The sequence below is a fragment of the Dendrobium catenatum genome, unplaced genomic scaffold (assembly GCF_001605985.2).
Source record: "Dendrobium catenatum unplaced genomic scaffold, ASM160598v2 fragScaff_scaffold_1684, whole genome shotgun sequence".
In the NCBI taxonomy this organism is placed as follows: domain Eukaryota; kingdom Viridiplantae; phylum Streptophyta; class Magnoliopsida; order Asparagales; family Orchidaceae; genus Dendrobium; species Dendrobium catenatum.
In genome coordinates, this window is record NW_021320146.1 from 801,906 (window position 1) to 827,705 (window position 25,800).

The following is a 25,800-nucleotide window of genomic DNA, read 5'->3' on the forward strand; positions in this document are numbered from 1 at the left end:
AATTCTCTCCAAGTAACCAAGATTTATAGCCTCATTTATCACATAAATATAGCTAAAAACAAATTCAAAAAATCCTTGAAAAAACCCTCCAGATGGCTCCCCCAAAAGGCACAAAACTATTCTATTAAATTTGTGCTAAAACCTGCTTTAAAAAATAATAAATAAGTTATCCAAAATGAATCTTAAGAAGTTTTATAGATAATATAATATAAAAATACTAATAAGAAGTATATACTATAATATAAGGCAAATAACGAAATAAATATAATAGAATTAAAATTAAGCTCACATTTATTTAGTAATTAAATTAATACATAATTAGCATAATTAAGCAAATTCAATGAAAGAGGTGAAATATTTTGAAACAATTAAATTTTCCAAAATATAAACCATTTAATTAAAGGAGTATTAGTTTCAAATTAAGTTTATGAACTTTAATTAGACAATTAATGATATAGTTGCCATGATTAAACCTATAAAGAAAATTTAATGAAAAGAATGAAAACCTTAAGATCAATTAGACTTGATATCATATAAATATGATGAACATCATAATTATGAGTCAATTAAGTATATATATATAGAAAGTCATCCAACTTAATTAGATTCCAAAAATTTATAAGATAATTTTAATAATTTTATAAATAAGTGTATAGTATATCCAATTACTTTTATTAGATTATTTATCATAATTGAGTCTATTAATAAGAACAAACTTAGTTAAATACATTGAACCTATTGCAACACATTCACTAAGCTATTATTATCTTTTGAGCTTGAAATCTTCACTTAAATCTTTGTCTTATGTCCTTTAACCACCCTCAAAGCACCTATAATGAAAAATATCATCATTTTGACGATTGCTACAGGATGATAAATACTATTAACTAATTAGTTGACATCAACCATATTTGTTATCATCAAAGGAATACTAGGTCAATAATGAGGATAAATTATTACGTGCGGAGTCCGGATGGGTGAACCATCTGGATTTACTAAGTAATACTCAACAAATATTCAGTTTTGAGTATTTACTTAGTATTTGCTCAGTATATTTATGAATTTTACGAGTATTTGTTCATTTGTTGAGTATTTACAAATACTCAGCAAATCTAGATGATTCTCCCGTCCGAACTCCGTACGTAATAATTTCTTCAATAATGAGACATGTGGTCTTGAAAATTATAAAAAAAGAATATTTTTTCTTATAAGTAGCTTTGCAATTATATGACGATAATGAACGCAATAAGATTTTGATTAATGAGTACTTTGAAATTTCACCTACCAACTTGGTGAGATGTCATATATTCTTTATTGGATGATTTTTCAACTACTCTATAAATACTAATATGAGCATATGCAACACACGCTTCTAGGTAACATATGCTTCAATAATATCACATAAATAGCCACATTTGATCTAATCAAATCCTAATCATCCTCTTAATATCAAAATTGAAGCAAAGGTGAGTAGAGGAAATATATTTTTTATTTTATTTTATTATTATTCTCTTAAAAAAGGCAACTCTCTGGAATTGAATTATGCTTGATGAATTTACATATATGTCATATAATTTTTATGTTTTTACATATCTAACACTTAAAATTTATTATTTATTTATATAACATTCAAATCTTCAAATCACATAAAGAATATTGCTAATATCAATTTTTCATTCATATATTTTAATGTAATTTAGACACTCAAATTTCATATAAATAAATATCAAAGTCTAAATACTATATATATATATACATAAGAATAATGTGATATATATGAAAATTCCTTATTTTTTAATTTAAATGTTTTGTTTTAATGTAATTTAGACATTTAAATTTTATATAAATAAATATCAAGGTCTAAATACTATATATATACAAATATATAAGAATTATGTGATATGTATGAAAATTCCTTATTTTTTATAATTTAAAATACAAAATATAATTTAATTGAAACTAAAAAATAAAAAATGTATTTAATTACAACATTTGAAAATATTTATATTTTTTTTGGGAAACTCAAAAATATTTATAAGAAAAAATGTAAGTTAAATTGCTAACTAAGATACTTACTGTCAAGGAGTCTCCTTTCCATGTGGGGCTCAGCGTGTTAAACACGCAAGATAACATATATTATTCCAGCATTTATCTGTACTTTCAATTTCTAATGAATACAGTTCGTCGTTCGATGCCTTATAGTATGTATGGGCAGCTATCTTCCGTAGACTTTTCTATCAGAGCTTTTATCGACCGTTGAGTGTCGTCGAAGCCAGATCTGCACCATTCGTATCAGAGAGTACGGGCGACTGCATTCATATTTTCCTGCAGAAAATATATCTTGGTATCAAATCACATCAACGTGGACTTCTAACACGATTTCGATCTCGATAGCTTGTTGAGCTAGAATAGCGCATTGCTCGACTCGCGAGCTTGTCAAGCAGCTTGCATTGCCAGTGGGGAAAATAAAATCACGGATGGGAACATGAAATCAAGCGCGGGAAACTGCTCGACTCGCGGGCTTGGCGACGTCGAAGCTGGCGGCAAATCGCGACCTGGAAATTGTTGATGCCGACACGGACGTTGGTGGCGGACGTGGATACTGGCGACAGAAGTGGAATTGGCGATGGAATCGGACACTAACAACGACGAGGGAAGCTGACCATAGACGAGGAGCTGGTGACAGACGTCGACACTGGCGACGACGAGGGAAGCTGGCGACGAACGCGACAGACTTTGGCGAACAGACTTAGCTCGAATTGTTGCTCGACAAGCTTTTTTTTCCTCTGGCGAGTCAAGCTCGAGCTCAACTTTTGAGCTTGACTTGAGTTCGAGCTCGGTATTGACAATCGAGCTCGGCTCGAACACCCCCCTGACTTGAGCTCGTCTTGACTCATTTGCACCCCTACTTCAGGATCATGTGGTTTATATTGAAATTATTGTAATTCATAATATCTTGATATAAAATACATCAGAATGACCTTCAAAGCCACTTTAAGGATTTGTTGGAGGATAAATTATTTTGTATATATCCGGATGGTCCGAAGACCAATCAGAATGTGCCATGTCATCCGGTACACAGCGGTACCAGACAAAAAAGTGACGTGACGTGTTCTGGTGTTCGCACATGATACTTTTTCTTGTTTAAGTCAGCTTTCTCATAGCTTTACTTTTTAAATCACATCATAATTGTACTATGCTACAACCTTTTTATTATTTTATCGTTGCTTTTTAGAATTTCTTTTTGTGATGGGAAATAATTTTTAACAAAATTTTATGATAGCTTTAAGGGTCTATTTGAGGTTATTATAGGTTTTTATAAAGTTAACTGTGAAGTTGTTATGTGGAAAATAATTTAGCTATTTTAATTATAAAAATCTTTTTACAATAGAAAGTTTTAAAAAGCTGAAAAAACAATAACCAAACAAATTATAAGAAAAAACTGTTCGTGATAGGTTATAATTTTTTTTTCTTTTATATATTTTTTATGCATTTTGATAGTTTATATATTTATAATTTTAAAATCTTCCCATTTATATTAAAAATAATTTACATATAATATTCTAAATTATATCAATATTAATATAAATAAAATAAATTTAAAATTTTATTTTACATCACAATATTCACATATAATTTATTTTATCTTTTTTATTGCATTTTTTCTGCCGACAATGTTGTGAACTTGTGATAGTTTAATTCATTAATTTATTTTATGGGTACCAATCGCAATAAAAAAATGTGAAGGTCTTGACGGCTAGCTGGCTTGAGAACCGTAACAATGAAAAATAAAATGAGAGAAAATGGAAACTTGAAGAAGTAGGGATTGGGTCAGATCTATCGTATCGTTCCATTTGTTTTGCTCGTCCCAGATCTTCCTCTGCGGAGGCTCTATTACTTTTCCCGCATCTGTGGGTTCTTCGGCGATGGAGGCCGCTCGATCTATGGCGATTCTACCGTGGATCGCGTTGGTGTTTTCGTTATACGCTCTCAGGGGAAATGGCTTTTACCTCCCCGGCGTCGCGCCCGCGGATTTCCAAAAGGTAGTTACGGGAATCAGTAGCTTCTAGATTCTGTTGATGTTATCTTGCCTGACTCGATCCATTTGATCCTCGAGATGCTTTACTTCTTGATCAGTGTATCTTATGTGATTACATTCGTTCTTCGTAATCTAGGGCAAGGTTTGGATTTGCTATTGGTCGGTTAAAGATTCTTTCTTTTTGGATCACTATGTAATCTTTTTTGGGTCTTCATTTTTGCTATTGAGAAGAAGTAGGCTTGTTTTGCAGTACAGTACCGTGAAGGTCATGTAACATCTTTTGCTTTTCGCTGGTTGAAGATTCGGGAATAATGCATGGGTGAGGATGAGGAGAACTAAGGGCGAGTTCTGGTTGGGGGAGAGGGAGACGATTAGCATAAGTTGCAAGTAGGATTTAGCAAATTCAGATTTGGTAAATTTTATTCAAGTAGGGTTTAGTAAATCTTGATTGTGTAAATCCTGGGAATTCTTTCATTGTTAAGAAATGATAGGTTCCTGTAACTAAAGGTACTAGATTTTCACAAAATCCACTATCAGACCACTGTAACTTACTGGTAACCATGGATCACACACAGGAAAAAAGAAATAGCAAGATAGCTCCTGAGTCAACAACCATGAAGAAAAAATGGAAGTGATGCGCCATATTACCAAGATTGACTACAAGCCACTGTTGGAGCTTGTAGGGGATCCCAGCTAGTAAGAATTGTGGTTGAGAAAAGTTTATCGAGTTGGAGATTTGGCGTGAAAGGTTTAGGTAGGCAAGGGACAAAGAGATGCAAGAAAGGGCGGACAGGTGAGGGAGGTAGAGAACATGGAGTAATTCACTTGAATGCAATCAAAGTGGAATTTGATAAATCCCCTATATGGGCTGAGATTTATCAAATTCTGCTAAACCTAAGATTTGTTTTAGATGGAATTTAGAAGCCTATTGTTAGGAATTTGGTTGGATTTAACATAAATCCTCCTTAAATCTTATTTATAAAATGATCACCCATACAACACCTTTAAAGCAATAGAAATTTGGTTATGAGAAATCCATAACCTTTCATTTGAAGTCAAGCACTTCTTAGACTTCATTTGTGGCAGTTTATACTTTTATATTTTTAATATTAAAAGAAAGCCACATTTTTTCCCCCAAAAACAGCTTTTCTAAGAAAAAAATTTCGAAAAGAAGTGAAAATGTGGTCATAAAAATGGATACTGTTATATTTTTTATCACTTTCCTATGACAAAGCACTCAAAATGTTGTCTCAAACAAAATCTTAGATTCTGTGTTGGGTATTGGTTAGAACAGGATGAATGCATTTAATTACTGTAAGTAGATATTACTCTTTTTTTTTTTTTTTTTGCTTATCCTTTTTGCTATTATAACTCCCACTAAGCTCCGTTACTGATAACCACAATGGTCTTGGGGGAGAAATTCAATTACATTGCTTTGAAATACGCCCTCTCTATTAAAGTAGTGCTGCCTTGCAATTAATTGGAAGAAAAACAAAGTAACGGCACCAATATTACCATAATATCATCAAATGTATTAAGTGAACTCAGTCACTGGTATATATTTTGTATTTCTTCTCCAGGGAAGACAAGTTTATTTATTTTATTGGTTGATGCCTTTTTGAGTTTAAACCTGGTACACATTATCTGGGAAAAGAAAACAATTTACAGACTATCAATTTATTTGATTCTAGAACTTACTTGGCCATTGATTTTTCCAACTGACCCCATAGTTTGGTTTCAGTAAATAGACGTTTACATGAATCTTTTTGAGGTTGTACATGTGCTATAATGCATTGGTTTTCAGATACCCCTTTAAAATTCTGAGCGTTATGTAAAAGGAAACCTCAAAATATTATAAATAATTGAGAGGCCACAGGTCAATGTATTTTTCACTTACTTCCATCAACACTTGATTACATGAAATAATTTATCAGCACACATTTAAACAGTTGAATTCATTAGGTCGTGTGCTCCATCATTTAAAGTTAATCAAATTTCAAAGGTTAGCATTATTTCCTGTAGGTTTTATGGGTTGATTAATGAAAAGAACATTAAAATTTAACATCAAGACAAAATTCAAGTTGCTTCACTTATTTGTGAGAAGTAACCCTTTTATTGAATCATCAAAGATAAAGGATCTTGGTAACAATATATGCTTTTGAGCATCAAAGATAAAGGATCTTGGTAACAATATATGCTTTTGAGCTTCAAAAACCCTGGTTGCTGTCATATCTTCAGATAGTAATAATATCTTTTGTTTTATTGCCATTACAAAAGTCTCATCTAAAATTGAGACAACTCCTTTTTCTTTTTGAACTTAAAATATGAAATTAGAATCTAAATATGGAGAAATCATCTTATATGTAAAGGTAACATAATTATGGAAAGTGTAGAGGGTTAGTTTTGCATGAAATAATATATGAAGTTGTAGTGAATTGTGAAATTTAAAGAGCAAAAGAAAAAACAGTTAGGTTTAATCATGAAAGAATATTGATAACTTGTTGCTTCTCTCTCTCTCTCTCTGTCTCTCTCTCTTTTCTATTTTACCATAAAATATGAAACAAATGAATGGTATAATTTGTGAAACCTTTTAAGTAAAAAGAAGCTAAACTCTTAAATATTGAGGTGCCTTTTGATGTAATGGTTGGAATTTCAATTAGAAACTCCAAAGTGTGCTCGTGCTAGAGCAATCATGAATCAATGACCTTTGGGAAATTACACCAACAACAACAACAAAAACAAGCCTTTGTCCCACTACGCGGGGTCGGCTACATGAATCATTTTTCGCCAATGTGTCATATTAAAAGTCAAATTCTCATTTAAATCTAATAAAAAAAGATCATTTCTAATATTTTATAACCAAGTCTTTTTAGGTCTACCTCTACCTTTCTTAACATAAGTCAAATCTAATGCCTCAACTTTCCTAACCGGGTCATCGGAAGGCCTCCGTTTAATGTGACCAAACCATCTAAAGCCAAAGTGAACAATACATCGATAGTTAAGAGTTTGAACTGTTACAAAATGTTATCAGCGCAATACATCAGCCGAAAGATGAGAATTAAGTGTCATACAAGATAAAGTTATATGCCATGGGGGCCACCTCTTGAAACCTATATGGGATCAAGTGTTGCATGGCGGGAGCCACCACTTGAACTTGTTGGGACCATCTCTAGTATCCTATATGCCTGGTGGATGATTCTGGGATAATGATACTGACGAAGATGTCAGTTAAGTGAGAGAGATTTGAAACCCCTTAAGTAAAAAGAAGCTAAACTCTTAAATATTGAGACGTTTTTTGATGTAATTGTTGAAATTTCAATAAGAAACTCCAAAGTTAAGCATGCTTGTGCTAGAGCAATGAAGCACTCTAGGATTGAGAGAAAGTAAGAGAGAATATTTGACTCAAAGAATAGATTAAAATAAACACTTGAAGACTTTATAATGATTTTAGAAATGAGGCTCTTTCATTATTTTTAGCAGCTGAAATTGAACCTTTATTTATAGCCACATGGGCTGGAAGATGAAGAAAATCTCCTCATACTTGCATCCCTAAAAGGACTAGAAGTCAATTAGTGGTTATAAACTAGCTTGTCAATGTTGCACATGTCACAGCCATGTGTTGTCATGCGTGTATAAGCACACGGGCACACGACTCTTATGATAAATTGATAAGAATCGTTACTCTTATGATAAATTGATAAGAATCGTTTTATGCTTAGAGATGTGTGGACATATAGAAGGCTCACAACTTCGGGACTCATTAGGATTGCTGCCATTGAAAATTATTAGAAATTTAGGTCATTTTTGAATTTGTTTTATATTCATTTTGTTTCTGTTTTATTTTATTTTATTTCTATTTTGTTTTGCTTTCACTTAAAGGAAAAAAAAAACATGTTTGGTTGATCTATTTATTCTCTTTTCACAGAAAAAGTTGAAAGTATTTTTGTTAATCAAAATAGAAAACATAATTATTATAGATATAATTATTATAATGAAGTCAATCTATTTCATATTTAAATTATCCGAGTGCTATCATAATTTAATCTTTTCTAAGTCTTAATTACTTTTTACCATCATAATTGCTGATTAATTAATAACTTATTACTCTAATATTTTAATTAATTATAAATACTATAAATTTAATTAGCCAAACTAAAATTTATTAATATTTTAGTTCTGCAACCCTTAAGTAATATCCAATTTGCATATATATAAGCAGTACTAAAATTTAATGATTTTTCTTAAAATACTTTTTAATTTTGTTAACCATAATAAATAAATAATTACTAGTATGTTGGAGTAATTAATTGACTAATTAATAATGTCGGAACTAATTTTCTTAATTAAATACTAATAGAACCTTATGAATCTGAATGAAAACCATTAATTCATAATTTACCTAAGTAAATACTTAATTATTGATTAGTTTGTTCAATTATGTGTGCATTGATTATATAAGTCCTAGTTAACATAATTAATAATAAAATTGTTTGCCTATTATTATTACTGATTAACATGACCCTAAACCTTAATTAATTATCTTTTGCATGTTATTATTGTTTAATACTATCTTTTTGGGTAGTTAGTCCATTAGTTTATACTCATAAGTCTAATCATTTGAATAAAAATAATAAAAATTTAATAACTTAATTATAATCTTAATTAACCACTTTACCCTTACCAAACATGGCCTTAGAAATTGTAAAATAGTTTTACAAACAAAGTAATTAAATGATTGAAATATATTTATATAAAATTTAAGTAGAAACGTAGTTTAGCTAGTGTTCATTAATTTCTTGAGCCATTAGTTTTTTACAATCTAAATCCCATTCAAACATGATAAGACATTTAAGACACCCAAAAGAAGATTTTGAGCTCGATTCTTCATATCTTCATGTTCTAAACTAATTTTTTAATGTGTCGTACTTATGAAATTTTGTTAAAGAGTAATTTAACTTAGATTATGATGTGATATTAATGTTTCTTAAAATTAGTTTAGTTTCATGCTGGGTAAGTTTACTATAGAAGCTATACATTTGTTGAGAGATTTTATGGATGAGTATAGAGAGAGTAAGGAGGATTTACACATGATATTTATTGATTTAGCGGAAGCATATGATACAATTTCAAGAGAAGTGCTTTGGGGAGTTCTAGAAAAGAAATGAGTTAATAATGCTTAAATTCGAGTCCATAAGAATTATGGAGGCCAACCTTAGAGTCAATGACAAACTTGAATTATGGAGGCCAACCTTAGAGTCTAAAGGTTTTCGCTTGAGTAGATTTAAGAATAAATACATGGAGGGTAAATTTATTAGTAATAGATTTAGTTGTGAGATTATGATATTCATATTAGGTGATTAAGTTATTAAAAAGAGTGCATGTTTTAGATTTCTTGGATCTATTGTTTAAAGCGCTTGTGAAATAGATGGGGATATTATTAGTAAAATTCTAGATGGATGGTTGAAGTGGAGGAATGCATCGGGCCTTTTGTGTGATAGAAAAGTACCCCTTAGATTTAAGGGAAAATTTTATCAAATGATGGTGAGACCTACAATGCTTTTTGGTACAGAATGTTGGCCATTAAAAGAGAAGTATAAAATTAAGTTAAGTGTTGCAAATATGAGGATGTTCAGATGGATGCGTAGCCTTACAAATAAAGATCGGATGCGAAACAAATATATACGTTAAAAGGTTAGAGTAGCTTGAAAGTTCAAAGGATGGTTGTGAAACCACTTGAATTATTGAACGACACGCCAAGAGGGGGATGAATTGGTGTTATAACAAACTTTTTCAAAAATCTTTTTGAAATTAAAACCAAATTTTCAAACTTAAAGTCAAAATCACATTTTCTTATTGTGGAAGCGAATAATAAAACAAAAGCTAATTTTTTGCCTTTTGGATTTTTTGTAGAAAAATAAATATTTTTGTTTTTTGTTTTTTTAATTATTTGATTTAAATTTCTTCTTCATCTAAGAAATAAACTTAATCAACTACAAGTCTTGTATGAGTTGTATCACAATAATCACAAACAAAAATCAAATTGCAAGAAGTAAATTAGCAAGTAAATAAATTGCAGAACATGAAGTGCATAAAGTACAGAAATAAACACACCGAAATTTTATAGTGGTTCAGCCAACTTGACCTACATCCACTCCCTGGAGTCATCCTCTCAGAGTATTGTACTAAACAATTTAGTCTCTCCTTTAGCCCCCTCATTAAGGTGGAGAAGCCATCACAAAAATCACTTCCACCCTCGGTGCGGCTGAGAACCAAATCCCTTTCACCTTTCCCGGTGCGGCGGAGTAGCCGAATCCCTTTCACCTTCCCCAGTGACACGGAGTTGCCGGTGGCCCTTTGATTCCAAGAGCTTCTTCAAGAAGTTTCCCTCAAAAAAGATTTTGACACATGGAGAAACATGGTGAACATTGGCTAGAGCAACCATGTAGAAACACACTCACACACCCTTACACTCACAAGGCTCTTCTCCCTCTTACAACTTCACTTCTCCCTCTCTTGCTCAAATCTCTCTTTTCAAACCCTTGCTTACAGAAGACACATACCCTCAGACAGCCAAAAAATTCTCTCAAATGAATTAAGAGATGTTTAGATAGTAGGCTTTTAAAAAACTCTAATTTTCAATTTAGTCATAACTCTTCATACAGTACGATATATGAGCATATAATATGATAAGTTCAAATATCAAATTGTAGTACTATATGATGAATAGTGCTCAGGACGGTCATTTTAATTTCTTAACTGATTGTACTGTCCGAAGGAACAGTAGTATAGTACAATCAGTGCAAATCATGATCGGATTGCACAGGACGAATCAAATATCATCTATAGAGCCCTCAGGTGATTCGTACAATACGATCCTATGATCTATTGGACGAAAAAAACTTTATCCAGAAACTCCTCAAGCGAGTAGTATAGTATGATCTATGATCGTGCAATACAATTTGATTGCTTAATCAACTGACTTAATTAAACAATAATTTTAAAGATCGTACAATATTAATATATTCGTACTATGTGAATAGTATAAAATACGATGTGGTGGTCATATTGTACAATTTATTATAATTCAAATTGGTTTTTTATTTAAATTAAACATTTTAATTAATTTCTATTTCAACTGATCATACAACTCGATTGAGATTGTACAGTACGATTGCGATCATACAGTATGATGTAACAAAAAAATTAAAATATTTTTTTTTTTGCTCCCTTTGTGTGTGTGCATGATTGTTAAGCTAACATACACTTTTTTACATATATTGACTCAAGAGAAAGAAGAATTACAGACTCTTCAATACATAGTCTAACTCATACACTCACAACGAATAGTCTTGAGCTTGAATCTTTAGTCTTTCGTCGTGTATGCTGTTACATGAAAGCTTAGCATAGCACAAAACAAATATCCAGAATGCACACAAAACAAATATCCAGAATAATATGCAGGAATAAGTAGATAATTATCCAATAATGTTTATAATCATCAAAACACAAGGTCGGTCTCCCGAATTGTAACATGGCTCTAATGGTAGTTAAGATTAGTGAGAGTTGCCTTAGATGGTTTGGTCACATAAAATGTCAGCCTTCTGATGTCTCTATTAGGAGAGTAGTTATACTAGATTCAACCTATGTTAAGGTAGAGTGAAACATAAAAAGAATTGGTTAGAAAGTATTAAAAATGATTTTTTTATTCGATTTAAATGAGAATTGGACTCTGAATAGGGCATAATAGAGTAAAAAGATTAACCAGCTGACCCCACATATTGTGATAAGGGCTTGTTGTTGTTGTTGTTGTTATTGTTGTAAGCTCTAGGAGATAGTTTGTGAGGATATACTGATACATACACGAGGACATGGATACAATAGATCCCAGTCATGGGACATGCCAATTTTTTAAAATATAGGGCATAGACATGTTTTTGATATAGTATTATGATTTACATATCTTAAAAATAAAAATAAAATGTATGGTAATTGCAACTTTTAAATAAAGATGAAATTAGTCAACAAATTCTAATATTATAAAGGTGAAAATAATAATAATAATAATATTTAAGGATGCAAAAAAGATGAATAAAAAATTCTCTTACTTTCATAAATCATGATATGCTTAGAAAAAAGTATAAATTTAAGGAAAACATTAAGAACAGCTAAATTTGTACTCATTTTAGTTTAATTTATTTATTAAATTCTGCATTTACTAAAAATTTACAAAATTTAAACTTATTTATTTAGAATACGCGTGTCTAATTTTTTTTTTTAATTGGACATGCAATAGGCATGTCTAACATGTGTCTCAAATGTGTGTTGCTCTTGTTAGACACTGCATCCTCTTTAATGGCGAAGTATTGGTGCATCATGGGATATTTGGCTGCCAAATAGGACTTAACTCAATTAGGATTAAATCTAGATTTAGCAAATCCTATAAATCTTGATTTAGTAAACCTTGTGGGGGTGAAATTCTTAAAATTGTTTAGTATGATAAGTTTTAATTCTTGTTAAATACATGTAAATTATTTGGCTACTTATTTCAAGATTTAAGTATTTAAACGGTTGTGACATTTTGTTATATTAACTTATCCTATATCAATAGTACTTAGAGATTAATTAATTATAATTAGCATAAGATAATGTCTCAATTATTCATTGTATATTAAACAATTGTTTTTGTAATCATTACTTAGTAAATGTAATTTAATTAATCTGTACTTATACTATTCAAACAGTAATTTTTATTTAGTCAAATTAAATAAAAATTTATTAACGTTAATATCTTTTTAATTTACTAGTAGTAATCATTAATGCTAATTTGTTTTATAAATTAATGTATCTATATCTAATTTATTTGATTGAATATTAATACTTTTAATGATTTTTAATTGATTCTAATTATACTAATTAAATTATAATTAGCATAACATAACATTTTAATTTATCATATATTAAGAATTTATAAAATTAATTATGAATTTATATTTAATAAAATTAAATAGCAAATAATAATATCTTGCATAACTTAATAACTTTTTGTTAACTAATATTAATTTTTAAAATTAAATTTACAAAATTTTAATTTTAAACTTATTGCAATAATTCTAATAGTTAAAACCCTTGTCTTTCCCTCTATGTAAAAAAGTGAGGAAGTTAGGATGGGAGTTCATTGGCAAAGGCAAGATGTCGCACGTTGAACTATAGGACTTATTAGATCCATGATTTACAAAGAAATTGAGGTAAAATGAGATTTGAAAAAATGCAAGATTTATTTTGTTCATTGGGACTGTTAAGCTTTAGAGAAAATTCTATAAGGTGCTGGTGAGAGCTGCAATGCTATATTGTGCAGAATGTTGGCCATTAAAAGAGAAACATAAAAGTAAGTGTTACTTAGAGACAGAGCACAGAATGAGTATATACGTGAAATGGCTGGAGTAGTTGATGAGGTCATCGATAGACATTTTAGGTAGGTCTACCGGCGAAGGAATCATAGATCGACGGCTATGATTAGGAGCTTATATTTCTGATGTTTTTCCATGTATCTTTTAATTTCATATTTTTCAGTTTACTATTTTGCCCTTATGGATGTTGATTCGTTGTTGTAGCCCTTTGGGCATTTGAGTCATTTTATTTTCTTTTGATGAGACCTATATAGAGAGGTCTTCTACTTTGTATGAGGTTAATGTTTGATTAATAAATAAAATTTCAGATTTTCAATTTTTCTTCTTTTTGCTTGAGAGCTTGAGAGAAAGAGAGGAGACCTAGGAGAGGCTCAAACCGGAGTACCCAACAGCCCACATAGGTGAGCTCTTGGTCTTATCTTATTTTTTTTTCTTGTTTTCTTCTTCCCCACCTCACCTCCTACACCCTACCTCTTCCCCTCCCCTTTCCCATCTCCCTTACCAGCCGACCCAACCAATCCACCCAAGACCCGTCGGTCTTCCCTCCCCTTGCCGCCGGTTGTGCTAGCAGCTGGCTCAGGCCAGCCCACCGCCACCTTGCCCAGCCCCCTCCTCCCCGTGAGCCATCCTGTCGGCCCTCCTTGTTTGAATTTTGAATTTCAAAATTCAAATCCCTCATTAACTCTTTCCTAAAATACCTCACCACAAATAGGAAAGAGATTTAATTTAGGTCCAATCTATTTTGAAATTCAAATTCAATTCCCTCTCTTCCCTCCCCTCATTTGAAAACTTTCCCAAATTAAATTAAATCTGAAATTTAAAATTAGATTTGATTTAATTTCCTTGGCCCCACTAATTAATTACAATTTTCCCTTTCCCTCCTTGCTTGGCCGCCCCCTCTCTCTATGTGTGGCCGCCCCCCCTCTCATCCTTTTCTCTCTCCACTTGCCACCTAAGCCTCCATTAAGTAGTCAATTAATCCCCCCTAGCAGCCGCCCATCTCTCTAGCCTAATTTAGGGAGATTCTAATTGCAATTAATCTCTCCCTCTATCAAAGAAAATCTGAAGTTCAAATTCAGATTTTCTTAAAACAAAATCTCCCTCCAAATCCCAACCCATAGCCTACTCGCCCCCTTCTCCTCCCCACTCCAAACCGACGGCATCCCTCCTCCCTCCTCCAAGGCCACGGTTCCACCACCTCTCCCTCTCCCTAGCTCACGGCAAGCTCTCCCACCTCTCTATTTCTTCTTCCCTATTCAATCCCACCATGAATGGCGGATCCCGAGCGTGACCGCAGGTTTGTTTACGACGCCGAAGGAAGGGTTGTCGTGTTAAGATCCCCGTTCTTCGACCCCACCCGGGTTGGGATTTAACCGTTAACGGCTATCTCCACCGAATCCGGTACCAATTGGCGTGGATGGTTGAAGATTTCCTACCCGAAGGACGTTGGACAATCATCGGCCGCCGTCCACCACCACCTCCACCGGCTGCTACCTCTCCGGTAACGAAGACCTTCGTCTCCTTCGTAGTGGTGCTCTCCGTCCTTGTATGGTTCTTTCTTCGCCGCTAAAGCCAAGAGTGAACAAGTGAGAAGGTGCTCGAGGTGAATTTTCTCATTATTAAGCGTAGGATTTTGTTATGAGCATTTAAGTATTCCCTTTTTATCATTGGATTTTGTTTGAATTGTTTGGTTAACTTCAAAGCACATCTTTGCCTAAGCAAATTGACTACTTAGAATTTTTAATCCTTTACTTTATTAGTGATAACTTTTTGGTGGTAATGCTTTATTTAATTACTGTCTTAATTTCCGCAAGCAACTCCTACACGCCTCACATCAGTAGTAGTTCAAGTGGCAGATAAGATTAGAGAGAGTTGCCTTAGATTGTTTGGTTTCTTTAAATGTCAACCTTCTGATGACTTGGTCAGGAGAGTAGATGTATTAGATTTGACTTGTGTTAAAAAAAGGTAGAGGTAAATCTAAAAAGACTTGGTTAGAAAGTATTAGAAATGTTTTTTTCTTATTAGATTTAAATGAGAATTTGACTCTTAATAGGACACAACAGAGAAAAAAGGATTCATGTTGCCGACCCCACATTTGGATAAAGGCTTGATGTTGTTGTTGTATTGGGACCGTTAGGCTAGATTTATTCTAAATCCTGCTGCCAAACAGACCCCAAAGATCCCTTATAGTTCATTCATGATTTTAGCCTGTGAAACACTTGATTAACGGTAAATAGTCTCCATCTATGTTTTTTAATAATTATAATCAAAATTAAATATAAGTCCAATTTGGGCTCATGGGTTCAGCATAATTAATACAATGCTATGTTTGTCTGTTCCACATTTATTCATATTTGCTTGTCTTATTGGTGCATCTTTTTCATGCATTACTACAAACCCCTTCAATTTACTTTTATTATCTTATTTTCAATAAATTTTACTTTGTGGCCCCGTTAATACATCATTTCTCATTCTATCCTCACTGGTTTTCACAAGTCCATTTTAACATTCTCATTTTTATTCACATAGCTTTGAGTATTTTCTCGCCTACAGTTGAATTTATAAAAGCACATGATATTATCTTGTTGGATAGTATTTCTACAACCCTAATCAATCTTAAGTACATAATTTTAGTAATACAAGTTCCATCGTCATTTATATTTTTATTTTGTTATGTTGTCAATACAAGATTAGTTCTATCGTGCCTAGGTATCATGTTAACTTTCACATTGTTGATAGATAGATATTAATTTTATGCTGAAAAGGAAAATTGCACAAATGAGATGATCTCTATGATTTTTCTTGAACAACCAGACTGTTAAAACATCTTATTAATTTTTATTTTTTATATATTATATGTAGTTCTATTAGATGGTAGTGAGGCCTTCAATGCTTTATGGCGCTGAATGTTGGCCATTAAAAGAGAAGCATAATACTAAGTTAAGTGTGGCAGAGATGAGGATGCTCAGGTGGATGAGTGGCTTTACCCTTCGAGATAGGATACGAAATGTGCATATACGTGAAAAGGTTGTAGTAGCTCCAGTAGAAGATAAGATTAGAGAGAGTCTCCTTAGATGGTTTAGTAACATAAAACGGCGGCCTTCCAATGACCCGGTTAGGAGAGTAGAGGTATTAGATTTGACTTATGTTAAGAAAGGTAGAGGCAGACCTAAAAAGACTTGGTTCGAAAATATTATGAATGATCTTTCTTTATTAGATTTAAACTAGAATTTGACCTTTAATAGGTCACAATGAAGAAAAATGATTCATGTAGCCGACCCCACGTAGTGTGGGATGTTGTTGTATATATTATATGTAATCGTATACTTTTTGAACTAAAATGAATAAATAAAACTCCCCTTGTGGGAAAATTCGTGAACTTGCAACGTATGTAATCCATAATTTGTCCTGCTTTCCATTATGCCAAATTCATGAAAATTAGTGTTGAAGAGAAGTTTTTTGTTTTTTTTTGTTTTTAATTTATATGCTCGAAAGAGTGTCTTTTAAATGCAAGATGTTATGCGTTTAGTTTGACTTACATTTCCTGGGCTACTGCTGGAACTTTGGTTTCTGGCTGTCTGGCTTGTAATACCTAATGATTTTTAAGAAGCCTATGTAGAAGATGACGAGGACTATGTTGCATTATAGTTCCAAGATGGTGGACCTCGAAATTCTTATAGCAATTTTGAGATTATCTTCTACAATGTTTTGATAAGCCTTGGCTTTCGTTCTTGTTGTTTGGACTGTTTAAACATTAAAGTTGTAATATTTGGAGAAAATGTCTTCACTTTGCAATGTCTTGGTTAATCCCTTTGATCTTTTATTTATGTTATTTATCCACCATTATCTTGTCAGTATGCTTTGGTACGTTTGTTTTTATATTGATTCATAAACGCAAACGCTGTCTCGCATTTTTTGGCTGCAGAAAGACCCTCTTCAAGTGAAAGTAAACAAGCTGTCATCCACAAAAACACAACTGCCATATTCCTATTATTCACTTCCATACTGCATGCCAAATGTTATAGTTGATAGTGCTGAAAATCTCGGGGAAGTTCTTCGTGGAGATAGAATTGAAAACTCCCCATACGGGGTAAGTCTGATAGATTTTGATTTCTATTGAGCACACTCCCTAAGCAGTGTTACCTAAGCAACATATATTTCCATTTTTCTTGCCTCCAGTTCTTCATGAGGGAGCCACAGATGTGCAATATTATCTGCAAGCTTACTCCTAATGAGAAACAAGCAAAGGAATTTAGGGAGAAGATAGAAGATGAGTATAGGGTCAACATGTAAGCACATTATGCACAGCCTTCTTACATTTTAGTTTTTATTAAGACATCTCTAGCATTTCCATCATTTTTTGTTTTCCGTGTAATGCAGGATCCTCGATAATCTTCCACTGGTTGTACCTATCAAAAGGCTGGATCAGGATTCTTCAACTGTTTACCAGCAGGGCTTCCATGTTGGAGTCAAAGGCCAATATACTGGGGTAATTATATAGCGACATCCACAAAAACTAAAGTACTGTAATTGTCGTGAACCCAGGAATAGTTATTTATAAATTTTTCCTTTTGCAGAGCAAGGATGATAAGTATTTTATCCACAATCATTTGTCTTTTCTTGTAAAATACCACAAAGATGAGCAAACTGACTTTGCAAGGATAGTAGCCTTCGAAGTTAAACCATTCAGGTTTTATTCTCATCCTTAAACCCTTTCTATCTCAAGAGTTTTTTTGGAATTGACATTTTTTTTTTTGGTTGCAGCGTTAAGCATGTATACGAAGGAAATTGGAATGGTAACAGAACTCGCCTGATGACTTGTGACCCTCATGCAAAGCGCACAGTTTCTAACTCTGACAATCCACAAGAGGTGGAGGAGAACAAAGAGATTATATTCACATATGACGTTGAATTTCAGGTTAGTTATCACAGGCGTTGGAAATTTTGAGCTATAATTTCTAAAGTACTGATGATTTCAAAGAAGTTAGTAATCCACTGTCAAGATTTTGATGCGCTACTTCTACCTTCTCATCTGTTAGGAGAGTGAAATCAAGTGGGCTTCTCGGTGGGATTCATACCTTCTTATGTCTGATGACCAAATTCACTGGTTTTCCATTGTCAATTCTCTGATGATTGTCCTTTTCCTGTCTGGCATGGTAGCCATGATCATGCTACGAACCCTCTATCGGGATATTTCGAAGTACAACCAGCTAGAAACTCAAGAAGAAGCTCTAGAGGAAACCGGATGGAAGCTTGTACATGGAGATGTATTCAGGACTCCAACTAACTCTGACTTACTCTGCGTGTATGTTGGAACAGGAGTCCAGTTCTTTGGCATGCTTCTCGTAACCATGATTTTTGCTGTTCTTGGCTTCCTCTCACCATCAAATAGAGGAGGCTTGATGAGCGCCATGCTTTTACTCTGGGTCTTCATGGGTATCTTTGCCGGGTATTCCTCTGCACGGTTGTATAAGATGTTCAAGGGTTCAGAATGGAAGAAAATTTCCCTGCGGACGGCATTTATGTTCCCTGGTGTTGTATTTGCTATATTCTTTGTTCTGAACGCCATTATATGGGGTGAAAAATCCTCTGGTGCTGTACCCTTCTCCACCATGTTTGCTCTTGTACTCTTATGGTTTGGCATCTCTGTGCCTCTCGTCTTCATCGGTGGCTACGTGGGATCTAAGAAGCCTGCGGTTGAAGATCCCGTGAAAACCAACAAGATTCCCAGGCAGATCCCTGAACAGGCTTGGTACATGAATCCACTCTTCTCGATACTGATAGGTGGAATTCTTCCATTTGGAGCAGTATTTATTGAGCTCTTCTTCATTCTGACCTCAATTTGGCTTCAGCAGTTCTACTACTTATTCGGTTTTCTGTTCCTTGTCTTCATCATCCTTATTGTCACCTGTGCCGAGATCACCATTGTACTCTGCTACTTCCAACTCTGCAGCGAAGATTACTTGTGGTGGTGGAGATCCTACCTCACTTCAGGTTCTTCTGCACTTTACCTGTTTCTCTATGCTGCTTTCTACTTCTTTACAAAGTTGGAGATAACCAAAATGGTTTCTGGCATTCTATACTTCGGTTACATGCTTATTGCTTCCTATGCCTTTTTTGTGTTAACTGGAACTATTGGTTTCTATGCCTGCTTCTGGTTTACAAGGCTGATCTATTCATCCGTTAAGATTGACTAGTTGCCTGGGCGTTTCTCTAACGGTCGGAATGTAAGAGCAAAGGTCATTTCAACATCTTTTATTTCTCTTCCAACTCTTCTTGATTTCTGGAATATGGCTATAGTTTTGAATTCAGTGGATGTTTAGTTAAAAATGTAAGTTTTCTTTCAGCATTTTGATTTTTAGGATGGATTGCTATAATTCATTCCTTAGGGCTCTTTTTTTTTTTTTTTTTTCTTTGTGATCAAGATGAATGACTATAATATCAACTATTAGAAAAGTTTTTTTTTTTTAGATCTTTGAGCATCTTATGGTTCTAAGACATATTCTTTTAATCTTAGTCTATGAGTCAGTCCTTCATAATGATCATGTTATTTCGTTATTCTCTTTGTTGTATGAGTACTGAATTTTTTTTTATTTTTTATTTTTATGGTGCCAAAATAACCACAGGTTTCGTTTGAGATAGATTTCTTATTATTTTCGGGCCTTTGTTTGAGACCATTTTCTTACTGTTTTATAAAGCTATTGTATAAAAAGTAAAATTTTAAAGTTATTGTTCAAAGCAGCTTTTTAGTACAATTTTTTTTATTTAAAAGCTTTAGAAAAAGTAGTGGTCAAATAAAAAATTGTGGTTATTGTCTGAAAAGCAAAGCAGCAACAAATGAAGTAGATTCTTTATATTTAGGGTTCATTTGGTACGGCTTTTTTATTGCTTCTTAAAACAATTTTTTAATACATAAATAAAAAATTTTGTACTAAAAAGCTATTTTAAGAAGCAGCAAAAAAACCGTCCCAAATAAAGCCTTAGTTAGGGAGTTACTATTGGTGTGGCTGATTTTAAGAGTGATTTCTTTGCTATAAATTTATATGTAAGATTCTTGCTTATTTGATTTGGGCTTATATGCTTTGGATTTAAAAAAAAAAGCTGTAATATGATATTATTCTTACAAAACATTAATGCCCCACTTTGGAAACACAAATCTAAGTTCTACATAACTAGCATTGAATAAATTATACTGAAGTATATTTATACTATATTAAAGCTGTGTTTATAGTGATAAAAGAGAATAATATATTTATAATATTATTGTTGGGTGTGTGCGATCAATCTAACAATAAAAAGTGGACTTCCATTGACTTGTTAGACAACCAATTAGCATTACTAACAGCTTTCCTTCTACTTCCAAAAATGAAGATGGGATTTTTTCCTCACACATATGAAGGTCAAAATCAAGGATTTTAGTTTCTACGGTAGACATCATGGGCGGAACCCAATAGGTTCCAGGGGGGCAGTTGCCCCCCCTCAAATTTTTTTTTTAAATTTTTTTATATTGGTTTTCTAGGTAATTTACCCATTTTTATTCATTTTTTAGTCTTTATTAAAAGGGTTTTCATGCAATTGCCCCCCCTAAAAATTTTAAAATACTATAGTCTTTAGGTAATTGCCCCCAACAGGTCGAACCCCGTCAGAAGACACTGCCCCCTTGGACCCCAACATATATGTCTTATAAGTTTGCCCCCCCTGAAAATTAGGGCTGGTTCCGCCGTCGGTAGTGTGAAGTTTTTGGTGAGTGGTTTTGGTAATTTAATTTTTTCTTCATTTTTACTCCAAAAGATTGATTATGAGCAATTTTCTACTGCTACTACAACAATAATAACATCAAATCGTTATCTTACTACATGGGGTTTGCTATATAAAACTTATTTTTTTTAGTGTCATGTTAAGAGTTAAATTTTTATTTAAATTTAAGGAAAAATTATCATTTTTCATATGTTTTAACTATTTTTTTTAAGGTTTACATCTACTTTTTTTTTTAATATGGATAAAAAATAATATATTTACTCTCCTAATTAGGTCATTGAAAGACCAACATTTTATATGTTCAAGCCATATAAGGCAACTCTCTCAAAATTTATCTCCAACTGAAGCTAAACCAACCTTTTCATGTAAATTTCATTTTGCATTCTGTCTCTAAGAGTGAAACCGCTCATCCACCTGACTCTACAATTTTTAACTTAACTTTATACTTCTCTTTTAATGACAAACATTTTGTGCCATAAATTATTTCAAGTCTCACCACCACCTTATAAATTTTTTGTTTAATTTTAAGGGATATTGTTTTATTATACAACATGCCCAATGCATTAACTTGAATTATACTAATAATATGCCCATCTACTTAATAATAATAATAATAATAATAATATGCCCATCTATTTCACAATCTATTTGAACAATAGACTCAAGATATCTAAAATATGTACTCTTATTAATGACTTGATCACCCAAAGTCACAATCCCTCTATAGATTTATTACTACTAAAATTACACTAAGTGTATTCAATTTTAGATCTACTCAAACAAAAACCTTAGAATTTAAGGTTGACCTTCATAATTCAAATTCCTTTAACTCCTCTAGTTTTACCAACAAGAATATCATTAGCAAAAAGCATACACATCCTCTTGTAAATGTCTAGTAAGAACATCCATGACTAAAACAAAAGGATATGGGCGTGAAGCAGACCCTTCAAGTAATTTTGTTGAAATAGGAAAATACTTAGTCAAATCGCCTTGTGTTTGAACACAAGTAACTACTCATGCATACATATTCTTAATGACTTGAACATAAGCACTATTAACTCCTTTCTTTTCTAGAATTCTCCATAGCACTTCTTTTGGAACTAATTTATTATATGCTTTCTCTAAATCAATAAATATCCTATGTAGATCCTCTTTATTGTCTCTATACTTCTTCATCAAATGTCTCAATAAATATGTAGCTTCCATAATAGATCTACCATGCATGAATCCAAACAGGTTTTGAGAAACAGTAGTATCACGTTGTAATCTATGCTCAACAACTCTCTCCTATAGTTTAAATGTATGATAATAACTTCCTGTATAATTTGCATACTCTTGTGTGTCACTTTTATTTTTAAAAATAGGAATCAATACACTCCTTTACTCATCTAACATTTTTGTAGTCTTCAAAATAATATTGAAAATGTTTTTTAACAAATAAATTCTTTCATCTCCTAAGCATTTCCATACCTCTATTGGAATATTAGCAGGTTCAACAACTTTTCACATTTTTTTAAGTCTCTCTTAACTTCAATTTTACTAATACGAAGATAAAGAAAATTATATTTTCATTTAAGGTGCTAATATTACTAAAGTCAATTGTATTATAATAATATTCATTTAAAAAAATATTGAAATATCTCATCCATCTTTGTTAAATATCTTCTATTAAAAATACTTTTTATCTTCATCCTTAGTACACTTCATTTGAACTAAATGCTCACTTCTCTTATATCTTTGTTTGGCTAAGTTATACATACATCTTTCGTCATCCTTAATATCTAAACTATTATATAAATCATTAAAATTAAATTATTTGTATCATATATTATTTTCTTGGATTTCTTATGGGCCCCTTTATATTTTTTTCCAATTTTTCATGCTTTTACATCTAAACCAACTTTTTTATAACAAAGATTCTTTTTTTTTATCTTTTCTTACATATTTTGATTCTACCACCAATTATTTTTACTATTATGAGATTTTTCTTTTGATACTCAATGTACATTTTTGCAACATTCTTAATATCAATAGTTATTTTTTTTTCCACATAACATTAGCTTCCTCATGCATAGTAAAATTTTAAGATTTTGAATTTTATTCTAAAAAATTATTTTAGTGTTCTTTAAATGCTCCAATCTAATTCTAGAATAATATTTTATTTTATTTTTTATATTACATCCTTTCATCTTAAAGTTCAAAACTTATAAGTGATGTTGACTATATAAACTTTCATTCGAAATAATTTTACAATCATTACAATCTAACAATATATTCTTTTTATAAAAAAATAATCAATTTAATTTTTATTATATCCATTTTTATGAGTGATGGGATGCTCATCTATTTTCTTAAATAAAATATTAACAATTACAAAATCTTAAGCTAGTGCAAAATTTAATATGATCTTACCAACTTCATTAATCGTTCCAAACCTATAGCCATCATGAATGATTTTAAAATCTTCTACCACTCTTGCAACATTTAAATTTCCTCCAATAAAAATTTGTTCTTTAAGAGATATCTTTTGTATTAATTCTTTCAATTCATTCCAAAATTTAATTTTGAACCATCCAAATGTATTCGAGGTACATAAACAGCTATAGTATTAAAAATTTTAGTCTCAACAACAATCTTTAAAGCAATTATTCTATTAATTTTTATAATATTATCCTCCAAATTCTTATTTATAATCACATTCACACCATGTTTAGAACAACTTCTATCCGAATATAATAGTTTAAATCATAAATTATCAATCTCATTAGTCTTTTCTCCAACCCATTTGGTTTCTTAAATACATATGATATTTATCTTCCTATAAATCATAATATATATTAATTTCATTAATATGTCTATAAGAGAACCTATATTTCATGTTCCTATCATAATCTTAGTTTCATGGGCTAGCTTCCTTTGTTCATATTCGTTTATGATGTGAGAACCTTTGCTTATTTAACACTGCACTTGGGCACCGGTGTGGTGACCCTTGCATAATAATTTTCTCAAGTTACTATATATATACAAGGTTGTGAAAACTAGATCGGACAACGAACCGAAAGAGGGAGAGGTTCACGGTTCGACCAGTCAAACCGGGGTCGAACCGGATGATGTAATAAATAATAATATTATTAAAAATTAATAAAATAAAAATCATATAATATAAGTATATGAGCATTTAATAATATTTATAAAATTTTAAAATATATAATAACATACTATTCATGCAACTGTTTTAGTCTCACATCATAGGAGAGTTTGAGAATGTTTCTTTGAACCCTTTATAAAATGATAAGTACACTCATTTCACAAAATAAATTATGTGAGGTATTTAAAATAACTTGTATGTATTATGGTGAAATTAGTCATCATATTTAATAAAATTATTTAAAAAGTTTTAAAAAATTTATTAAACTAAAATATATTTTTAAAATTTTAATTAAAATAAAAAATAAAATATTTTTATAAACTGACCGGTTCTTTCCAACCTAGACTAATTCAATGGTTCACCGGTTGAACCGTCGGTTCAATCCGGTCCAATGCAGAGCTGGTTTTAAAGCTGGATCGGAGCAGCCACCAGACCGGTTGAACCTTTGTAATTATATTCTTTGATAGAATAATAATATTTATTTGTATTAAAATAAAAAATCCATGGTGGTGATAAAGTCTAACCATGCCTACCCTGCTACATACATAATCTTGGGCTGGTTAAATAGATGAGCAAGTGTGCATGCATTTGATAGATCACCTAATTTTTGTAGACTTTTTACATGTTTATTTTTTTCACTCTTCTTTTCCAGAGATTGATTGTAGATTAAGGTTTCGTTTGGGACAACTTTTTTTTATGGTTTTTTAAAGCAGCTTCTTAGTACAAATTTTTTTTTGAAATAACAATTTTTGTACTAAAAATAAGCTTTAGAAAGCAATAAGAAAGCTATCACAAACGGAATCTAATTTTGATAGAAAATAATTTTAAATTTTAAATAAATAATTTTTTTGATAAATAGCAAAGAAAATATTATTCAAATGTCTTGAGTTGGTGAAATTATTTTGTGCTGATACGGATGCTGTCTGGATGTGAATTAGAATGCGCCATATCACCCGTTTGCTGTGTACCACGGTTGTGTACCGGGTGACCTGGCGTATTCTGATTCGCCTCCGAATAGTCCGGTGTCTACACAGAATAATTTCTCCTTGAGTTGATAGATATTCAATGTTCTCATTGAAACGTGTCAAGCCTTTTGAGAGATACGTAGCTGTGTAAGAGTTGTTATGTAAGTACTAAGTTGAATGAGGTAGCAGAATTTAGACTATAGGCTTTTATAATTGTTGCGGGCTAGAAATTACGCGGCGATAGAGATTTGATTCTACGTCTTAGCGTTGTACGTATAACTAGCACACACAGAGAACACAGGATTTTTTACGTGGAAAACCCTAAAAAGGGAAAAAACACGTATCAATAATAATGAGAAACTTTGACAAATCAAAATTTATCTTGTCTCATTTAACCAAGTCTTATTTGTAGGCAACCAAACAAAGTCTTATTAGTAGCAGCTGGCCTTTTACCTTTTAAGAGTGACTAAACATAAAATTATA

General features: G+C 32.0%; 1 protein-coding gene across 1 annotated transcript; it reads left to right on the forward strand.

The window, feature by feature from the left end:
• Nucleotides 1-3,769: 3,769 nt before the first annotated feature.
• LOC110103130 (transmembrane 9 superfamily member 8) lies at nt 3,770-19,925 on the forward strand. The gene is made up of 7 exons (XM_020831711.2): nt 3,770-4,043; nt 17,372-17,536; nt 17,626-17,735; nt 17,827-17,935; nt 18,024-18,136; nt 18,211-18,364; nt 18,486-19,925. Exons 1-7 carry the CDS (start codon nt 3,927-3,929, stop codon nt 19,641-19,643), a joined length of 1,926 nt encoding a protein of 641 aa, XP_020687370.1. The 5' UTR covers nt 3,770-3,926; the 3' UTR covers nt 19,644-19,925.
• The last annotated feature ends 5,875 nt before the right edge of the window (nt 19,926-25,800 follow it).